Below are 21,255 nucleotides of genomic sequence, written 5' to 3'. Positions count from 1 at the left end.
AATGTTTCCCCTTCATTCTTTAAAGTAAAATATAGGATAAAAAAATAGTTTGGGGATAATATTTGTTTGGGACAGCAGGCACTGCTAATCAGTACCACTCTCTCCTTATTCCTTACTATCAGAGCCCTGGTTTAGGAGACCCCATTATCCTTAAGGCTAAGGTGGCCAGTTTAAAATCCGAGCTGATGAGATATAAGTGCAAGTCTGCTGACCATCTGTGGTAAAAAATTTGCTCTCTGATTTACACACTGCCTTTTTTTTCTTACTTAATTTCTTTTTTTTTTCCCTTTTCTTTCTTCCTGCCCAAATTGCTGGAACACTATTGGAGATTCTGGGGTCACTTTGAAGCTATGTGTACGTGCTAGAGATGTGGAAGCTGGAAGAGCTAAGCAACGCAGTCCCCTGGTGATGCCCTTCAGCTGCTGGACTAACGCTAGAGGGACTAACTCCAAACTTCCTGCTACCCGTGGAAAGTAAGGTAAATCACTCATTCACTTTCTGTTACCTACTAACTGATCCAGAACTCTAACCTCAGGGTTCTAGAACCCTTCTCAGTATCCCATAGTCATACTCATGTTCCGGACTCCTGATCATCAGACTTGCTTATGGCAGATGTATGGGGAGGGTGGGCTCTTCTGGAAGCCCTGATACTTCCTCCCCTACCCCCACCACACACAAATAATGATCTTTATGTCCACTCATCCTTTTATCTACACTCAGAGGCCAGGGGCCCCAGGAAGGCTTCACTGACAACCCTTTACACCTCTCTACATGCAGAAAGGGTAGAGGTGTGGGCTCTGGAATCAGACTTCCTAGACTTGAATTCTTAATCTGTTACTTACCAGTTTAGGACGTGGGCAAAGTAGTTACCTTCTCTGGACACCCCTGTAAAAGAGGAACACTAAGTAGCACCTATGTACCTTACTGAAAGGATTAAATGAGCAAATGCAGGTAAAGTTCTTATAATTTTTTCTTGGGTCAATCAATTCTAGCTGCTATTGTTACCTCTGGCTAATTTAGGGCAGAGTCCCTTTGCCCTCCTTTGGTTCTCTGGGCCCGTCTCATTCACAACACACACAATCGCACACTGCAGAGTTTTGAAAGGTGGTTCTCAAAATGTGGTCCCTGGGCCAGCAATATCAGCCACACCTGGGAACTGGTTAGAACTCTGGCACTGGAGCCCAGCAATCTGTGTTTTAACAATATTCTCAGGCAAATCTGATGCACACTAAAGGTCGACGACAACTGAGAACATCTGTCTCAGATTCTCCTGGAGGCATTCACCAAAAATAGAGTTACAGGACCTTACACCTGACCAGCTGGAGAAGGGGTCTAGTAATTGCCCTGGTTATCATGCTTGTCATGATTTTTCAGCACATAAATGTTTGAGAATCACTGCCATTTTGAATGTGTGTGTCACTTGTCTGCTTTTCCAGTGGACTTTACTTCCTTGCAAGGAAGGTTTGTGAAGATCTGTTGTTGTTGTTTGCATTATTAGTTTTACTATGCTAATTCTAGAATCTCTGGTGCATAGTGCAATCTCAGGCAGGAAGTAGTGGCTCATTAAAACAGGTATCCCAAACGTCTTAGTAGAACTTCAAGATTAATTCCTTCAGGAAGAGGTAAAATTGTCATTATATGCAGATGATATGATACTACATATAGAAAACCCTAAAGACTCTACATGAAAACTACTACAACTGATAAACGAATTCAGCAAGGTAGCAGAATACAAGATTAACATACAGAAATTGGCTGCATTTCTTTATACCAACAATGAAATATCGGAAAGGGAATGTAAAAAAACAATGCCTTTTAAAATCACAACCCCAAAAATAAAATACTTAGGAATAAACCTCACCAAGAAGGCAAAAGACTTATATGCTGAGAACTGTAAAACATTAATAAAGGAAAGTGAAGATGATTCAAAGAAATGGAAAGACATCTCATGTTCTTGGGTTGGAGGAATTAACATTGTTAAAATGCTCACACTACCCAAAGCAATCTACAGATTTAATGCGATCCCTATCAAATTACCCAGGACATTTTTCACACAATTAGAACAAATAATCCTAAAATTCATACAGAACCATAAAAGACCCAGAATTGCCAAAGCAATCCTGAAGAAAAAGAACAACGTTGGAGGCATGGCCACCCCAGACTCAGACAGTACTCCAAAGTCACAGTAATCAAAACAGCGTGGTATTGGCACAAAAACAGACATATGGATCAATGGAACAGAATACAGAGCCCAGAAATAAACCCACACACCTCAGTTAATCTTTGACAATTAATCTTTGACAAAGGAGGCAATAATATATAATGGGAACGAGACAGTCTCTTCCACAAGTGGTGTTGGTAACGTTGGACAGCCTTATATAAACCACTGAAGTTAGAACACATCCTTTCACCATACACAAAAATAAACTCAAAATGTCTTAAAGACTTAAACATAAGACATGACACCATAAAACTTCTAGAAGAGAACACAGGCAAAATATTCTCTGACATAAATCATACCAATGTTTTCTTAGGTCAGTCTCCCAAGACAATAGAAATAAAAATGAAAATAAACAAAGGGGACCGAATGAAACTTACAAGCTTTTACACAGCAAAGGAAACAAATGAAAATGAAAAGACAACCTACAGAATGGGAGAAAATATTTGCAAATGATGCGACCAGCAAGGGCTTAATTTCCAAAATATACAAACAGCTCATACGACTTGAAGACAATAAAAGCAAACAACCCAATCAAAAAATAGGCAGAAGACTTAAAGAAACATTTCTCCAAAGAAGAAATACAGATGGCCAATAGGCACATGAAAAGATGCTCAACACTGCCAATTATTAAAGAAATGCAAATCAAAACTACCATGGGGTACCACCTCACACCAGTCAGAATGGCCATCATTAAAAAGTCTACAAATAACATATGCTGGAGAGGGTGTGGAGAAAAGGGAAACCTCCTACAACACTGTTGGTGGGAATGTAAGTTGGTGCAGCCACTGTGGAAAACAGTATGGAGGTTCCTCAGAAAACTAAAAATAGACCTACCATATGATCCAGCAATCCCACTCCTGGGCGTATATCCAGACCAAACTATAATTCAAAAAGACACATTCACCCTGATCTTCACAGCAGCAATATTCACAACAGCCAAGACATGGAAATAACCTAAATGTCCATCAACAGATGAATGGATAAAGACGATGTGGTACATATATACAATGAAATACTACTCAGCCATAAAAAAAAAGAATGAAATAATGCCATTTGCAGCAGCAACATGGATGCAGCTAGAGATTATCATACTAAGCAAAGTAAGTCAGAAAGAGAAAGACAAATACCATGATACCACTTATATGTGGAATCTAAAATATGACACAAATGAACCTATCTATGAAACAGAAACAGAATCAGAGACATAGAGAATAGACTGGTGGCTGCCAAGGGGAAAGCAGGTGGGAGAGGGATGAACTGGGAGTTTGCGATTAGCAGATGCAAACTGGTATATATAGATTGGCTAAACAACAAGGTCCTACTATATAGCACAGGGAACTATATTCAATATCCTGTGATAAACCATAATGGAAAAGAATATGAAGAAGAATGTATATACCTGTGTATAACAGAGTCACTGTGCTGTACAGCAGTAATTAACACAACGCTGTAAACCAAGTATACGTCAATAAAAAATAAGTTAATTAAATTTTAAAAAAGATTAATTCCTTCAGAAGAACAAGTACTACACATTCACCAAAAAAGCACCCTTTGAAAGTTTAAATTTTTGAATTTCTTTGCCACTTCCTTAGTTTTGATCATCTTGGACAATATATTTTTAATATTGACTTTTAAAAAGAATTGTGTTTCAGTGTTTGCTATCCTTAGAGAGACAGAAACAGATAAGTACAACTAAATACTTATTTTTCAAAAGTCTCAAAAGTATAAGGGAAATGAAAGTAATTATATCTTCAAATGATTTTGGGGTATGTTTCTAATTTCATACTTCTGATGCAATTCAAGATTAAAACTGTATTAAGACATTTGAGACATGCTGCATTGGTATTAAATGAATTTAATTTTGTGAAAAGTGGTAGAAATATTTTCTTCAGCAAACATACCTGCAGATATAAAATCACAACCATAAATCTACAAAAAAGCAAGCTATTGAATGAAATCTGATTGGTTATTTCCCTGCAGTATGGATCTGCTAATAATTTAATTTACTACTTGCTAACAGAAGCCAAAATTTAAATATACATATATATGTGTGTGTGTATATTTATATATATTTATATACATATATGTGTGTATATTTATATATATTTATATACAAATATATGTACATATATATATATCTTCAATTTTAAATCATTCATATGTATGAACAAATATACATACACATATATAACAATTGTTCATATATATATATATATATATATATATATAAACAATTTAAATTAAAGAAAGTACATCTGGTGGCCTATTTTTTCCCCCCGATTTCTAAAGAACACCATATTCTATTCTAGGCAGTGGAATGTCAATCCACCTTAAGGGTTGTTCAATGAGTACATCTGAGAAACCACTGGTTTAGCCAATGATGTACTTATTGAGGGAGGCCCTAGTGCCACTGTCAAGAGCTTATCCACAGGAGAGGTAAGAAGGTACTTGTTTGGTTTGTGAAAAGGAGTAGTGAGGAATGGCAGGTAGCTGCAGGCTGATGACACATGATGTCCATATATATGTAGAACCAACACGCCCATAATTGCACCCATTTTCCATACCCAAATCCAAAGCCTTTGTATCATTAATCCCAGGCAAAAATGGTAAGATTCATGTGTGTTACTATCCCACGGCTTCAAGATGCCTATAAACTCATATGAGTATGTCTTAGTTTTATCAGTGGAGGACAAACCAGGCTTCTATCACCAAGCCCCATTCCATAACAGGCAAACCAGTCCAAGACTTCTTTGAGTGCTGCAGGAGAGTCTATGGAAGGGGCGCTCACTCCACTGTGATGCCTAAAATGCCTTTGCACAGAGCAAACATTCAATACATGCTGAGTGAATGAATGAGTGAACTGGTGTCATAAAACAGGCTTATTTCAGGGAAATTCCATTCAACAGGCTGGCATTCCTTCCTACCCATCTTAATTGTTAAGCTTGCAATCAGACAAAAATTTAATTATAAAACGTTAGAGCTGAGGAAATTTTAGAAACTATCTACTCTCCAGAGGTATACAACTTTAATTTAGTGGTAAAAATCACTAGGAGTGATTTAGGAGTCTATCAGACCTGAGTCCAAATTCCACAGCTACCATATTTTCATGAGCAAATAACTACTTCTGAGGCTCTGTTCCATGTATGCATTATGGGATATCATAATAATACATACATTAATTGTATGACTATCAGGGGATGAAATGACACAATCCATTTGCCATGGTCGGCTAAGTAATTTGCACCAAGTAAGCACTCAAGACATTAGTCAATATTAATAGCGGAGAGATGAAAACAAAACTCTGGGACTGATGCCTACCCTAGTGGCCCCAGTGGTCGTAATGACTTTCTTCCATTCAGCCTGCTCTCTTCTCACTAAGACTAAGGAAGAGAAGATGAACAAATTAGGAATAACAATTTGAAAATGGTTTTATACTCCCTGAATGAATGGAATTATAATAAAATGATTCATGAGTTCTGCAGAAATATGATGAGACTTTAGAGCTTTATGTTAGTTCTCTACAAAACCAATTTATGGCCCTAAGATGTACCTTCCCACCCAGCCCCATCCTTACCAGGATCAAATATCATTGTAAATGGAAAAGTCAACAACACATTATCAACAAGCTAAGTTACAAGCCAGTGAAGTCTCGGAGCTTTGATAGAGAAAATTCAGATTTATCATTATATGTAAAAATAAGACGATATGAAGAACTCAATCTAAAAAATATTACCTGGAGATCTATAATCTCTATAATAGTGCTATAAAAAGTAAACAGCTAGAAATCTATTTAGATGGTTTTCCTTATAAGAAAGCCCTTTCTGTATAACTTTTAATGTACTATTGATGAGAACAATTCAACGAAATTCAAATAAATATCTGCAGATGTCCTACAAGAAGAAAAGAACAGAGTTAGATGCGACAGGGGATAACTGGACTTCAGGATGAGTAAGACCCTATACTTGACCTCAATAAATTAACATGAAATACAGTGGATGAGTCATGTACAGAATGTCAGAATTCTAAAACGCCAAGCTAAGTACCAAAAGGAACATGTGGGGACTCTTAAGAAGGAAGTAAAATATTGGTTAGTTGATTACGAAAAGGCAGAAGGGAGTAGGCTCCCTTTGGCTGCTCTTTGAAGAGATCACTTCCTTTCCCCCCTGGTCCTAAGGCTAGGATGGCATGGGCAATAGAGGAATGTGGGGACTGAGAATCATTTCTACTCTCACCAGAGTGGCTGGAAGCAGATTTTCTCACCAGGATGTAGTAGTAGGCTAATATTTAAGGGTTCTTGAGGTCAGAGAGAAGGGTTTGAATAATCCGGCTCCATCTCTTGCTGTGGGTCAAGTTTCTTACCTTTCCAACACCTCAGCGTCTTTATCTGAAAATTGGGGATGATGATAATGTCTCCCACCTGAGTGTGAGAACTACATGATATAGTGCATACGCAGGGATAAATTTGGTGCCTGGCACACAGAAAGTGCTCAGTACGGCAGGCGAGTGTAATGACAATAAAGGCAAAGATGACGGGGGTAGTGCCGGTGTTGCTTCTGCCCCCAGAACAGGCTCTGACTGCGAGAGAGTTAAAGCACCTTTGGGTTCATGGGGGTTTATATATAAGCAACGGTTGATCAATGTGAGCTGGTTGTCCAAACGATTATGTGCAATCTAAGAAAAAAATGGGCCTCGGATTTGCTCAGCTACTTAATAATATTAGCAGCGGTAGTAGTCAAAGAAGCTATATTTTATTAAGTGTTTATATGCCAAACAACGTGCTGAACGCTTTAAAAGGATTTACTCACTTATTACAACGAGGCTATACGCTAGGTCCTGATAATGTTATTCGTCTCTTTCAGATGTTGACTGAGCCTCAGAGGGGTTACAAAAGCACCTAAGATCCCGTTGTCAGTACATGACGGAAATGAGTTCAAATCCAGCCTGTCTGACTTGTTCTTAATCACTAAGGTATGAAATTAAGCATGTTGCCCTTTGCCTGATTCTCCTTCTGAGGCCTGAATATTTCACTTAGCGCTCTGAGTGCAGAAGAGAGAAAATTCTCTCTCCTTGACCCAACTTGGCATCAATATCCAACTCCCCTTCTCAAAATGGGTTGCTTCAACGAGTAGCAATGAATGCCGGGTTGTGGACCAGTCACCTTGATGACTAAGAGTCAGACACTAGGGAAAGAAAATGCTCTGTGACAAACCTACCCTTGTACAGAAACAAGACAGAAATGGGGGGACAGGGCAGAAGATAATGGAATAAGGAATAGGAAAAATAGCACCTGGCATCGTGATAGTAATAATAATAATAGTAGTAGTAGTAGTAGTAATAATAATAGAATTTACTATGCTCTAGGCATTGTATTAAGTGCTTGGTGTAAGTGACTTCATTTTAACATTGAAAACAAGTCTATGAGGATGAAATATTATTAACATCATTTTATAGGCAGGAGTATTGAGGTTCAGGTAATCAGGTAAATTGCCCAAGCTCATATGGTTAGCAAGTGGAAAGCAGAGATTTGAACCAGCACCTACACTCCTAACCATTATGCTATAACCATTATGCTGAAGACATAAGAATTCCAATGGTCTTTCCCCATAACCCACTCCTACACTCCAGACTTAAATAGTCCAAGATCAAGAGAGAGCAAGCTTGGAGTTGCCACTCTTCAGTGAGTGTCAATCATTTCAAAACAGTGTATTTGCTAACAAGATGCAGTTCCTGTGATAATCTTCTCAACCAGGTATCAAGAAACAGGAAGCAAAGATTCAAGTAACAGTATGTTCCTACTTACGAGGAAGGTGGGACAGCATAGTTGACACTGGGCTTAACTCTTCTGGAAAACGTGGTCCCAGTAGGCATACACACTGGTACATTTTCCCCACCTACCAAATACAAAAGAAGTATTTCATTTCCATGTTGCTCTTCAAGTTCCACCTCATTCGTGCCTGTCATTCATCCTCTGGCCTCTTCCTGTCTCCATTTCTGTACAGAAAGGTGCCGAGTCTCTGCTCTCGGATACGAAAAGGGTGTGTTAGGAGAGGAAGCCATGGTACCTCAATGTCTTTTTTTTTTTTTTCATCTTAATTCTATTATGCCAACTCCACTGAACTTAATTAGAGTGAATACAGAATTACACAATTACCCTCTGTTCTATTCTTCAGATGTTATATTTTGATAAAATTTACGATATGCTGCTCTCCCCTTGAACATCAGATGAACACTAGAAATGGATGTGTGTTGACATAAAATCTGTTATAATTACAATTAATGTATAGCTTACATAATGATAGTGTTAACATAAAATTATAGATGTGTAGAGACAACGTGGTCATGCATTTTTTAGTATAAGTACATGCTTAGACCAATATCTGTTAGTGGAATGAAGATGGAAGAGAATTTTGGTTAAGCCACAAAGGCTGTTTAAGGACTTGCAGATAGCTAAGGGGAACTCAAAGACCAGTAAGATAATATTTCCCCTGCCATGTTTTCAATTGCAAAGTGAAGGGAAGATGTGAAAGTAAGTACCCCTATGGAAATTACAAGACAAGTACATTTTTTTCCTTGAATACCTGGGTAAATGCTTAAATTCTAATGTATATCAGTGATGCAAATTTTCAACTGAGTTTGATAAATCATAAAATAATGATTATACATATATGTATATAAAACTGCATGGAACTAGACAGTTCAGAATTACTTCTAATTAAAGAGGTACCCTATAACAACTAACTTAAACCTTACAAAATATGGTTCCAAGTACCCTATCAGAGTGAAAAGTAGGAGATCGAAAGGTTTATTGTAAATGTTTGTAGTCATGGTGTCTTAACTAAAACTACTGTGTCACAAATACTATTAAAATAATTGTGACGTTTTATTCACTTTTACTGCAAACAACAAAAGAAACTATAGGTATTTTTTTGTTTCAGGTAATTATTTTAGCTAACAGTTATTAAATGTTTTGAGAAGACAGAGTGCTAATTGCATTACTTCATTTTATCTTTAAAATAGCGCTTCCATGTAATTATTCTTAATATCTCCATTGTATTAAAGTGTATCTCTAGTTTAGATCTTTCTTCAGAACTGCAGACTTGTGTATCCAACTGTGTACTCAGCATCTCTACTTGGACGTCACGAAAACATCTCAAATCTTATACCTCCAAAACTGGTCTTTAATCCCCCAAACATGCTCTACCCCAAACTTTTTCCATCTTAGGTGACAGTAACCACACCTTTCCAGTTCCCCAGGCCCTAAATCTCGAATTCACCCTTGACCCCCTCTTCCTTTCCATTCTTGCATTCAATCTACCATGAAATGCTGTCACAACCTTCCCAATGTGCCACTTCTGAGAATTACCAGCCGCTAGCAGCCTGGTGCAGGCCACCAACATAGACCTCGAGGATCCTGTAGTCACCTCCCGAGATTCTCCCTGACTCCGCTCTCTCCCCACATCCTCAAGACCACAGATAGAGTTATGCTTTTCAAACAAGAGACAGTTCATGCCACACCTCGGCTGAAATCCTGCCCCTGGCTGCCTACATTTAGAGTAAAAGACACAATGCATGTGATGGCCTCCCAGGACTTACCCAATCCATCCCATCACATATCCGACCTACAGCCCTCCTGCTGTCTCTTCCTCCCCACTGACTAAGTCAGCCAGGGTGGCCTCCTTGATATTCCTCCAAGTTGCCCGGCATATTTCTGCCTTAGAGTTTTGGGACTGGTTATTCTTGCTCCCAGGGAGTGGCCTCCCCCTCATACATTCTGACAACTCCCTCACTTCAAGTCTTTACTCAAATGTCAACTTATAAAATCCACCCTGACTACCCTATTTAAAATCAGAACCTACCTGTACACTCCTCCAGCACTCCCAACCCAAGCCTCTTCAGTGAGCTTCACATCCTTTTCCTTATCCCGTAGCGCCCATCAACCTGTGACAAAGCATAGAATTTATTTATAACATCCGTTTCCACACGAGAGTGTAAGGAGGGAGAAAGCATGCAAGAAGGAGCACGCAGGCAAAGGCTCTTGTCTAATTTATTCATTGATACGTCCAAGCATAGAGAACGGGAAGATGCTTGATAAATAGTCCTGAAAAAGATACAGATGAGGAAACTACTAGTGAAGCTCAGAAGGTTTAAGCAACTTCCTCAAGGTTCTAGAGCTAGAAGAGGGTCACAGTAGAATTCACACTTGGGGATGTCTAACTTCAAACCTCTTAGCCTCTCTGCTATCTTTTTTTTTTTTTTTCTTTGCAGTACGCGGGCCTCTCACTGTTGCGGCCTCTCCCGTTGCGGAGCAGAGGCTCCGGACGCGCAGGCTCAGCAGCCATGGCCCACAGGCCCAGCCACTCCGCAGCATGTGGGATCTTCCCGCACCGGGGCACGAACCCGTGTCCCCTGCATCGGCAGGCGGACTCTCAACCACTGCACCACCAGGGAAGCCCCTCTCTGCTATCTTAAGTCCATGAAATTCAGGATTTGTTTTAATCAGTGCCATGGAAATTCTCACTCCTATTCTCACTGAATAGGATCAGCAGTAAGCTGACCCAGGAAGTCATTTTTCCCACAACAGTCTTTATATATATGACTAAGGAACACACTGGTAAAAGAATATGGGAGAAAGTCTGAGTATGACAAGTCAGCTAGACTGATATTAACTAAAAAAGCTGTGTGAAAATATCCTTAAAAAGTTGCCCCCAACTCACTCAAAGTCCAAAGTTGGAGCTGGAAATACAATGTCATGGAGTTTGGATAAGAACAGGTTTTCTCCAAGCTGAACTATGACACAGAGATTAGAGACTTCTAGAAACTATACTTTTTCAAAGAAAAAACATCACATGAGAAAAATGAGGCCTAGAAAAATTAAATGACTTAAGCTAACTAATGGCAGGACTGAGACTAGAGTATACTTTGTGTAATTGGCTATGGTCTTTTTTTTTTTTTTTTTTTTTGTTACCACTTCAGAACGAGACAAACTTAAAGAAAGGAAACACAACCAAAACTCAGTGACTGGAAAAGAGATGGATGTGAACGCCCACTTGTTTCTTACGTATAAAGTTACCCCTCGCAGTGTTTTGGAGGAGAAAACGCTGGCTCTTCCCAACGTTGGTTACATACACAAAGATTCCAAAGACAAGACAAGTGCTTTGCAAACAAAGTAACTAGAACCAGCTCAGGCTTCCCCGCGCCGGGTCCTACGTTCCACGGTCAGAACCACCAACTGTATCCCCCCGGGTAACAAGGTGATTCAGAAAACCTGGCTCCTTCAGAGAAGCGAGAAAACTTAGCCGGGAAGAGAATCAGGAGGAAACTTGCTCAGCTTCTTGCTGGGGTCTGAAACGATCCCAATAGAGTCCTTAAACCCCTCAGGTTTCCACAATCAAGCACCCTCGCCTCCAACCTGGGCCACCCCAGATCTGACTATCAGACGACAGAAGTCTGCGGACGCACGGGGAGCTGACCACCCCACGAGAGGGACCTACGCGCGGCCGCGCCCACTCACCCGCCGCTCCCCGGGAGACGGGAGACCAGCCCGGGGTCCTCTTGACCACAAAGGGGGCCTCGCGCCGGAGGCCCCTGAGCGGGCGCCCTGAGCGGAGCCGGAGCGCCGGGGAGCCTCAGGTCGGCGCCCTACGTCCCCCGCACGCTCGCTCCCTGTCCACGCGCGACGAGAGTCCCGTACGCAGCGCCCGACCCAGGCTTCCGCGGAACCGGCGCCCCGCGCAGCCCGCACCGCGGCTCAGGCGGCGCCGAGGGCGGCCCGGGCGGAAGAGCGGGCGCGGGGCACGCGCTCGGTAACCTGGCAACGCGGAGCAACCCGGCGTCTCCGCCGAACCCCAGCCCTCCACCGCGAGGAAGCACGAACCCCCGCGCCCGCCGCCCAGCCCGCGCCGCCCCTCGGTCGCTCCGCCCGCCGCTGCCCGCTGGCTATGGTCTTTTAAATCCATGATACAACGTCTATATGTAAAAAATCTGTTAAACCCTAAATGTTTATGATAATTCAAGTAATCCATTATCTGAATTATTCTTGAAGATAAAACATCCAAAGACTTCTTAATTGTATGGGTATACATACATAAAATACACGTGGAGGTAACTTCAAATGTAGAATGTGCCTGTCTCTATTCCTTCCCTCTCCGCTCTTTTAAAAAATGCCCCTTTAAAAATTGCCCACTCACCATCTGTTAGGTAAATTTGCTGAAACACAGTAAATGTGGAGACAGAAATTGTTATAGAGACTATTCCAAATGGCACTGACACCTGTATTTATGAAATTTTTAAAAGGGTAAGTTAGAGTTGTTTTTTTTTAAAAAAAAAAATCCCACTATAGTAACACCACATCATCCTAGGTGCCCAGTTCTATCCAATTACATAAGATGGAGAAAGAGAGAGAGATAGAAACAAGGAGAGAGAGAGAGAGGAGAAAGAGAAAGAAAAAAGGAAGAAAACCAAGTACTTATGTATAAAATGTTGCTCCCAAAGTTTGAGATTATACTCAAGCATCAATGAACAGAAGGAAAACACTTACAAATTTACAAATGTATTTCATTTATGGTATGAGGGACACAGGTTTAGATTTGCAACACGCTCCCACAAGGGTCAAATTGACCACTTTTTTCTATCTAGTTGCTCTTGAGAGAACGAAACAATTGAAACAGATGCCATTCAATTCCAAGTCTATAGCTTAGACCATGTCACTGCACATGAAATATTGTTCATTCAGAGTCAGCACATAGCAAGAGTAATTATACTCTCAGAGTGTTTGCTCTCAAGTGAATAGCAGAGAAGCCTTGAATAAAAACGTTCCTATTACTTTCCATTGTAATAGATCTTACTTATAGCCCATGAAACAGTGGTCAGAGGAGATTTATTCTTTGGACACCATATAATATAATCTCTCCACTTTAAGCCATCCCCCACTCGGCGATTATTTTTTAAATATGTTACTCGTAGTCAATATTAATTTACATTTAATCTTTCTTAGCATTAGGAGAGTATTATTTTGTACAGGCTCAGAAAAAAATCTCCCGAAATTCCTCCCTGATGCTCCCTTCAGGCTGAAAATGCATTGCAGGGTGGCTGCAGTGACTTAATTCTAGTTGGCAGAGCCCTGGCCACACACTAATTTCATTAGCCTCAAACTCCTGGATTTGAAAGATCCACTGAATATGATTCATGTCCTGTGACATGTCACTTACTAACCAACTCAGTGTGCATACAGAGGAGAGAAAGGACTTGCTCAGCTCTGGCCCACCGGCAGGCAGATGAGAATTCCCAGTCAGAGACACTGTTTACATCTGAGTGGTCATTCTTGCCCGGGTCCTCATTTTCAGGAAGGAACTTCAATCCAGGCTTTGCTGGCAGCTGCAGCATTTGTTACATCCATTACTAGCTCCTTGTTCCTTCCTGCCCCCCAGTGCTTAGCATCCCCCATTTCAGTCACTAAGTCTTCCTTCCCCCAGCCTAGAAGCTTACCTCACCATAAATTTTTATCTCAAATGATAGGTTTGGCACATTCCCCACAGCAACCCACAGGGACTGGGGAAAAGAAAACTCAAATCTCTGGAGAGCTAAGAATTCAACCATTTAGAGGAGTTTCTTTTATACAGGACAGTCTTCATTGAGCTGAACCCTGCAATCCCAGAGAAGATTCACCTACCCGTTCTTTTCCTCTTTCCCTAAAGTGACTGTGTCTTTGAACAATAGGTCTGTGTTCCACTATTCTCTCTATTCATTTTGCAGGTTTACAGAGGCTGGGAAACTGGGGACTGGACTTACATGCCAGGAGCTTCTAAGATCACATGCAAAAATAAGGATACTGGAAGAGATTGTTGGAATCTATCTCTGTATATTTGAACATGGGCAGTGGTTAACCAGGATGCTCACACCAAGCTTATATCCAGCTTGCAGCACAAGCTACAAGTTGGTGCATCCCTCCTACTACCAGCCTCTTCTCAATAAATGCAGGTGAAAACTGGGGGCTCTTTTCCCTCAGCTGTTCAATCCAACATGAATAGCTGCAATTTGCAAATTAGAGGAAAATGACAGTGTTTTTTCTGAATGGTTTTGGTCCCAATGCACACTGCTAATGCTGGCATTCAGTTCCTTTCCTTCCCAGCCCAGGGAACGGGGGAACTAAGCATAAGGCAAGCATTCTCTTTTCTTGCAAGTGCCTCAGATCCACACACCAGAGAAGGAATCAGCTCCCCCTGGAATCTTTTTCAGCAAACACAATCCTTCAGCCTAGTCTGCAAGCTCTCTCTTGACTTTAAGATTTCACTCTTTTTTCAACAGGCAGGCCCATCTGCAGTACTGCCCAAGCTCCAAGTGAAGGCACCAAAATAATTTTTAAAATGTCAAACAGCAAATGTGCCTTCAACCCCCAGAGCTCCAGTAAAAATACTGTGAGTTGCCCCTGTGGTTCTCAGGTGACCTCTGGCCTCATCCTCCCTGCAGCGCTGCCTCCTCAGGTTCTCTAGTTTAAGCTCAGAGGTAAAGGAAGTGCTTCTGGGTTTTGCTTACAACAACCCAGGCTCTTCCTGAAAGCATTACCTCAAAGTGAAGGCTGCCCAGAAGCACTTTTGGCCTTGCAAACATCTAGAGGTGGCATACTCGACAGGTGCTAGGGATGCTCAGAGGCTCAGAGGGGCCATACCAGGCTGCAGCCTTAGACAGGCACCCCTCCTTCTGGCACAAACACAAACTTCATACCCCTGGGTGCTGATGTAGTGACAGCTTGAATCTCACAAGGAGTCCCCTCCAGAAACCCAACATGCTTCAGGAAAGGCACTTGAGAGGGAGCCAACTTTTTAGCTACAGGGAGCATAAGGGTCAGCCAGAACATCTGGAGAAGGGACTAACTGAGCTTGGGTCCTACCAGGCAGGGAGAGAGCTGTGCATTAGGAAAGGATCACTTCAAGACAGAGATGAACAAAAAACTTGGAGATAGGGGTAGAGAAGGAAAAGAGAGGCAGAAATTGAAAGGGAGAACATAAAAACAGAGAGACAAAAAAAAAAGCAGGGAGAAAGAGACACGAGAGAGACACACAGGAAGAAAGACAGAGAAACAAGAGAACCCATAGTCACGCAGCCCCTGAAACTCAATTTCTTCATCCAGAAGCCATCCATCTATACCCAGGGCGGCACAGGAGCCGTGGGGCCGAGGCTGCGGGAGCAGGCGGTGAGAGAGCACTGCAGCACCGCCCACCGCTCAGCGGGCCCGATCCGCCGCCCTCGCATCTTCCGCCGTTGCCCGCCTGCACCCGGAGCTAGAGGACCGTCCGGCCTTGCTCAGCGCACCCTATTGCCTCCCTCCAGGCGCCTTCTTGTCTGGCTCTGAGAATCGTCCTCAAAACCCAGGACTGGGGCTGGGTGCTGCGTTAGGGAGGTCGTGGGAAAGGATGGGCACCGGGTGGGTGCAGAAAAAGCGACTGTGTTTCGCAGTTAGCAGGAGCTCACCTCCGGGCTCTGAGCTGGCAGGAGTAGAAAGCGGATCGCCCGGCTCCTGCCAGTGGCCGGATCGCAAAGGCAGTTTAGACGGTGTAAACAACTGCCCAGAGCAAATCACCTGGGGGCATGTCTGCGGGTGGCTTCTCCCCGCTTGAGGACAGTCCCCACGCCTTCCGCCCCATACCCTCGCAGAGACAGGTTACAGGTCGGGAAATCCAACCCAAGCGAAATGGGCAATTCACGTCCAAATGTAGGTGAAGACCTAGCCTTCGGTTTAAGAACTGCCTCCCTAAGCTCTTCTCGAAATTTTCCAAGGGAGCTGCAGCTTGTCGGGCGGCTTGGGGCAGGGAAGCTGGAGAGTTGAGAAATGCCTAGTTTCTAGGCGTCTTCTCATCTTTCATATTCCTTGCGCCTAAGTGGCTCTCACAGGAGCCCGGCACTTTTACAAGCCTGTTTTGGAACCATATTTCACTCTAATGCAAACCCATTTAAATCATCGTCTTGTTTTTCGGAGACTGTTTCTTGTCAATGGGGCCATAAATCCAGAATGTCAAGCCGGATGGAGTGGAGCGCGGACAGGGGAGAGATGGAAGGGAAATGAATCAAGCAGGGAAAGTACCTCCTCGGGTGAGGTGGGAGGGATTCGGCAGGATCTCCAGGGTGGAAATGAGCGAAGGCTGACCAGACTCCGCACCCCTGGAGTCCAAGCCAGCCTTCAGGATAAAGAGCGCGGGGAGCTACGGCGCGCTCTGCTCCGGAGGGAGCGCCCCCCTACCTGGAAAAGCCTCAGGATGTTGGCTACCATGATGGAGACCGAACTCCCCGAAGCCCCAATCACTCCAACTACTTTCTCGGGCTTGACGAAAACCAGAGGCTCGCCGTTGGTGCAGCGCACTTCGGAGGTGTCCTTCTGGATGAGCGCCTGGACGAAAGTGAGCGACTGTTCGAGCGCATAAGTGTCCCTGGAATAAGTGTCCAGGATCCGCGCTCCCAGCGTCACGTTGGGCAGCAGGTTGGGATCGCTGTTGATCTGGTCCAGGGCGTAGAGTATCGCTTCCAGCCTGTGGATCCCGTTCTCCCTCTTGATGTCGCCGCAGGGCACTCCGCTGGGACCCTTCGCTTGCACCGGGAACAGCTCCCCGAGGGTGACGTCCCCCTCGATCCGAATGGAGTACGGGGCGTACATCTCCTGGCCGCGCGCCGCCACCGCCAGCGCGCACAGAAGCCCCTCCAGCACGCAGCAGGGAAACTTCATCAAAGTCAGGGCGCGGAGCAGCTTCCCCAGCTGGACCATGCTGCTCCCGCGGCTGCGGTGGTGGCGGCGGCACTCGAGGGGACGGTGGCGGGCTCGCCGGAGTCCTGACCCCTTGGGGTGAGCTCCTCCGGGGAAGCCCAGGGTCTCCTGCGGGCGAGGAGGGTAGGGGCGCCCGGGGAAGGGCAGCCGGCGAGGGTGGGGGCTCCCGCGGCGCCTGCCAGCTTGGGGCGCCGTGCGCTCTCGGGTTCCCCGGCCAGCGCGCCGCGCTCGAGCTCGCGCTCGGTGGCTAGCAGCTCGAGCTCTCCAACAGCCCAGCACTGGGGAGAGAGTGAGGATGGCTATCGCATTAAATGCGCGTTCGGCTCCCTCTCCTCCTCCGCCCACTCCCTCCCACCCTCGCTCGCTCTCAGGCTCTCCCCACCCTTCCCAGCGCCCACCCTCCCCACGGTTTTGTATCATCACGCAGGGAGGGGCTGCGTGCTGAGGTAAGGGGGGAGGGAATGGGTGGGCGGCTGCGGGGGGGGGGAGTACCTCCGATTGGGAGTTTCGAGGTCCCCAGGGAATCGGGATTGCAGGTCGCAGGCGAAGGCTGAGCTCCTGCTTCGGTCTCACTGTAGAAGCCGCTCGCTCGCCCGCCTGCACCCACACGCACATTCTAGGCACAGGGTGGCATCAGCCCCGGACAGGGCGGTTCTAGCTGGGGCTGACTGCTTCCAACCCTGAGGTCCGGAGCCGGGGCTGTCAGCGCCCGGAGAATGCGAGGTAGTCGAAGGTGATGCCGCCAAGCGTGAAGGGTAGTAGGGAGACCCCAGTCTCTACTGCTAATTCGTCTGTGCCAGTTTTTCCTAAGAAAAACACACATACACACAGGAGCCTGATTTATGACCTAAAGAACCTTTACGCAGAGACTTCTCCGGGGCCAGGCACTGGGCTAGCCTGTAGGGAAAGACGCCAACAAGAAATGCTGGGAATGGAAATGCATCTTTGGTCTTCAGGGGTTACTGTGGCCGGAGCCGGATGAAGTAACCCTGGTCTCCAGTAAATCTGTGGCGGATTCGCTCCTTTTCTTCCTTTCATCGCGAGAGATGGAACAACTGAGAACTCTGCAGAGCGCACTTTCTTCTCTGGCGCTGACAGGCTCCCTCCTACCCATTTCCAGAGATGCTTTTGGGCTGATGTCAGGTTTCCTCGGGCAGGAAATAGCAAGAAAGAGGTGACAGTAGGAGGAGCAGACAGAAATCTCCTCATCGATCCAGTGATCCATTCTTTTTTTTTTTTTTTTTTTTTCTGGCTGAAGATTTGGGGGGTTTGGGGAGTGGAATCAGGATGCCAGAGCAGGTTGTAGTGCAGTTAGGAAGCTGTTTATCAAAGGTGTCCCCTCCTGCAGGTCCAGCCCAAACTTGGCCCATTAAAGCAACAAGTGGCCCTAGTTCCTACACAAGGAAGGGCAATGTATCTGCCCTTGGTGCCCACGTGTACTGCTTATGGTGGTCTCTACTCTTGCTGAGCCTTTCTGTTGGAGTGCAGCGAAACTGTCTTATACAGAATTGAGGGCGCAGAGAAAACCAAAACAAGACTATACTTTCTGTTGTAATGTTAGTGTACTAAAGAAAAATGTCCTTGCACATAAACAAAACAACACACACACACACACCTAAAAAGTCAGAAGTTGGGAAGTTGGTTGTCTCTTCCACCAACCACCTGTCTGACCTTGGCACTTCTGTTCCTGTGCCTGAGTTTTACTTTGCCCATCTGTAAAATGATGACATTGAATTGAATGTTTTACAGGTTAACTTTTAACTTTCAAATCCTCTGTTGAAATAGGCCATGCACCTTTGGCCATGGTGTTCTTTTTAGACCAATATCCTTTGTTGCTTTATGTGTAGGGCACCCGTTTTTTGATACCCAAACAACACTTCAAACATTTCCTGGTACAGAGGATTTTTTTTTTTCTTGTTGACCACTCATTTATCTTCCTTCTAGGGAGAGTCCAGTCCATCATTTTCTTTTCAGACATGCCCCTCCTCCAGGTTTCAATACTTAAGGTTTGAGGAGGAAAAAAACCTTCTGGCTACAGTGTTCAAGGAAGGGAATAGAGGCTAACAAGAGTTATGCAGGGCTAATCCCTGGACTTCTGCTGGAGTAACGAGGTTGATGACATAGGGTTACCACTGTCCAATAGACAATCCGTGCCGGAGTTAAAAGAAAAAGGAGCCTCCTTCCTCTAAATGCTTTATGTATATCTTTTGGACAATGTTACACTATTTGATTTTGTAAAAACATACCATTTTACTGCCACCTTCAAGAAAAATGATGTAAAAACTACGCGAAGCTACCCCTGTATACAATGTGATCATCAATCACTCATAGATGTGATGCCCTGCTATATAAGTGCACACCTTGTGCAACCTTATGCTGTGATGCGCCCGCCCCTTCCAGCCAGCCCTGGAGCTGCAAGCGCATAAGCCCGCAGCTGTGCCAGAAGCTCCCACATAAACAGGGAAATATTTGAATCCCATAATGAGAGATACCAGAGAGGAGAAAAGGCAGAGAGAAGAAGGGGTGGGGAAGAGAGAAAGGGACCTGGTTAAAACATGTGAACTCCTGGATCCACATGTGCCTGAAAGATTGCCTCTTTTTTTTCAATTATAAAGTATTTTATTTCTGTTGTTTGAAGTCAAAATATCCTCTTGTAACTCACCTATTCTACTATTCAATACATTGGATCAAAAAGGCTGGAACAAGTGAAATAGATATCCTGTTAAGGCAGCATTAGCTAATTTGGAAAGGGGGAAAGAAGCAAAGCAATAGAAAGGCATCCTTGGGAACACAAATACTGTGATCCTAGTATTTAGGCATCAGTACCTCAGGCTATATTTGATAGAGACTGTATCCTTATTTAGTTTTTAATTTAAGGCTATTTAGTAGGCACTTGGTGCCAAAAAATATATTTGAAGAGCTGTGTTACAAGTAATAACACTTGAGTTTTCACCTGCCCATGTGAAGATCTATGTTCTCCTCTTCCATTTCCAGGTCACAGCTTGCAATTGCTCAACAAATAGTTCTTGGCTGACTGTTGAATGTTGCCTTATTCTGTGTTCTCTCTTTGCTCTACTCATTCTCCCCAAACATCTGGCAGCAATCATTATCTTCTTTTTGTTGCAGTCATCTGTGTGCATGTTTTATTTCCCTTGCTAAGCTGGAAGATCCTTGAGGGTAAGGGGCTAGGTATTATAAGGGGCTAGGTATTATTTATCTTTTTACCTCGGACAATGTTCAGAATGGTGTTTTGTACCTAAGAAGCACTCATGTGTTGAATGAATCAGAATTGGTTTGCCATTCCCCACTGCCTTTATCTCACAATAACAGAAACATAAAGTGGGCAGAGCAGAAAAGACAGCAAATAAATTGTCCTCTTAGTCACAGAATGCAGTTTCTAGAACTTAAAGAATAATTAGTAGATTTTGAAATAATTTTGTTTTACAAAAATTTCATAAGATTGAAATACTCTAACCTTAAAGCTCTTGATCAACTCTAAAGGAGGGCTTTAATTGGCTCTTCCTGAGTCAAGTGTTTATTCCTGGGCCGATAACTGGGGCCATTGTCATAATAGAAAGTGTGATTTGTTACCAGAGAAAGAGGAAAGTGACGCTGGGCTTGCAAGATATTTATATCTTCAGCCAGAGTGCATAGGATCTGGAACTTAATTGATGATGCAGTATTTGTTTGAGATTATATGAATGAAAAATCTTTGTGTAAGAGTGATTAATCTAAAACTTGGCCAGTCATTGTCCTAGTGTCATATTAAATTGCAGGAGAATCTAGTTTTAGGCACAAAGATCATAAATATAAAATGTGTTCCCAGGCTTGGTTCTGTGTAGTCAGTAATCTATACTCACCCAGTCATTAATAAAAATGAAAGTTAAGGAATCAGTCCTAACTTATATGCTTAGCATTGTATTTTGTTAACAATCTCAGTTTTATTTTCTTTGTTCTCTCCTGTCCATCATCTTCTGCAGAATATAATGTCCCCACTTTCAATTCCCTGTCTATTTAAATCCAATTTGTAATTTATAAAGTTGTCCTCCTTAAGGGCTGTTGCTTCTGCCAGAATAATGTACTCTGGCCATTATTATACTCTTCCATCTTTCATGTAGGTCTCCATCCATAGGTTTTGCTTTCATAGCTTTTTTTTTTTTGGCAGTACGCGGGCTTCTCACTGTTGTGGCCTCTCCCGACACGGAGCACAGGCTCCGGACACGCAGGCTCAGCGGCCATGGCTCACAGGCCCAGCTGCTCTGCGGCATGTGGCATCTTCCCG

At 43.7% G+C, this 21,255-nt stretch overlaps 1 protein-coding gene across 1 annotated transcript in view; it reads left to right on the top strand.

Annotated features, from left to right (window-relative positions):
* LOC132597818 (centrosomal protein of 78 kDa-like) overlaps positions 1-9,482 on the top strand; it is a 70,102-nt gene extending 60,620 nt beyond the window's left edge. Inside the window, exons 9-10 of the mRNA XM_070046277.1 lie at positions 8,022-8,224; positions 9,444-9,482. Coding sequence (XP_069902378.1) covers positions 8,022-8,224; positions 9,444-9,482 — 242 coding nt within the window. The remainder of the gene's footprint in view (positions 1-8,021; positions 8,225-9,443) is intronic.
* Positions 9,483-21,255: the final 11,773 nt, after the last annotated feature.

The sequence above is a fragment of the Globicephala melas genome, chromosome 9 (genome assembly GCF_963455315.2).
Source record: "Globicephala melas chromosome 9, mGloMel1.2, whole genome shotgun sequence".
In the NCBI taxonomy this organism is placed as follows: Eukaryota; Metazoa; Chordata; class Mammalia; order Artiodactyla; family Delphinidae; genus Globicephala; species Globicephala melas.
This window is presented reverse-complemented; position numbering and strand designations above follow the sequence as displayed.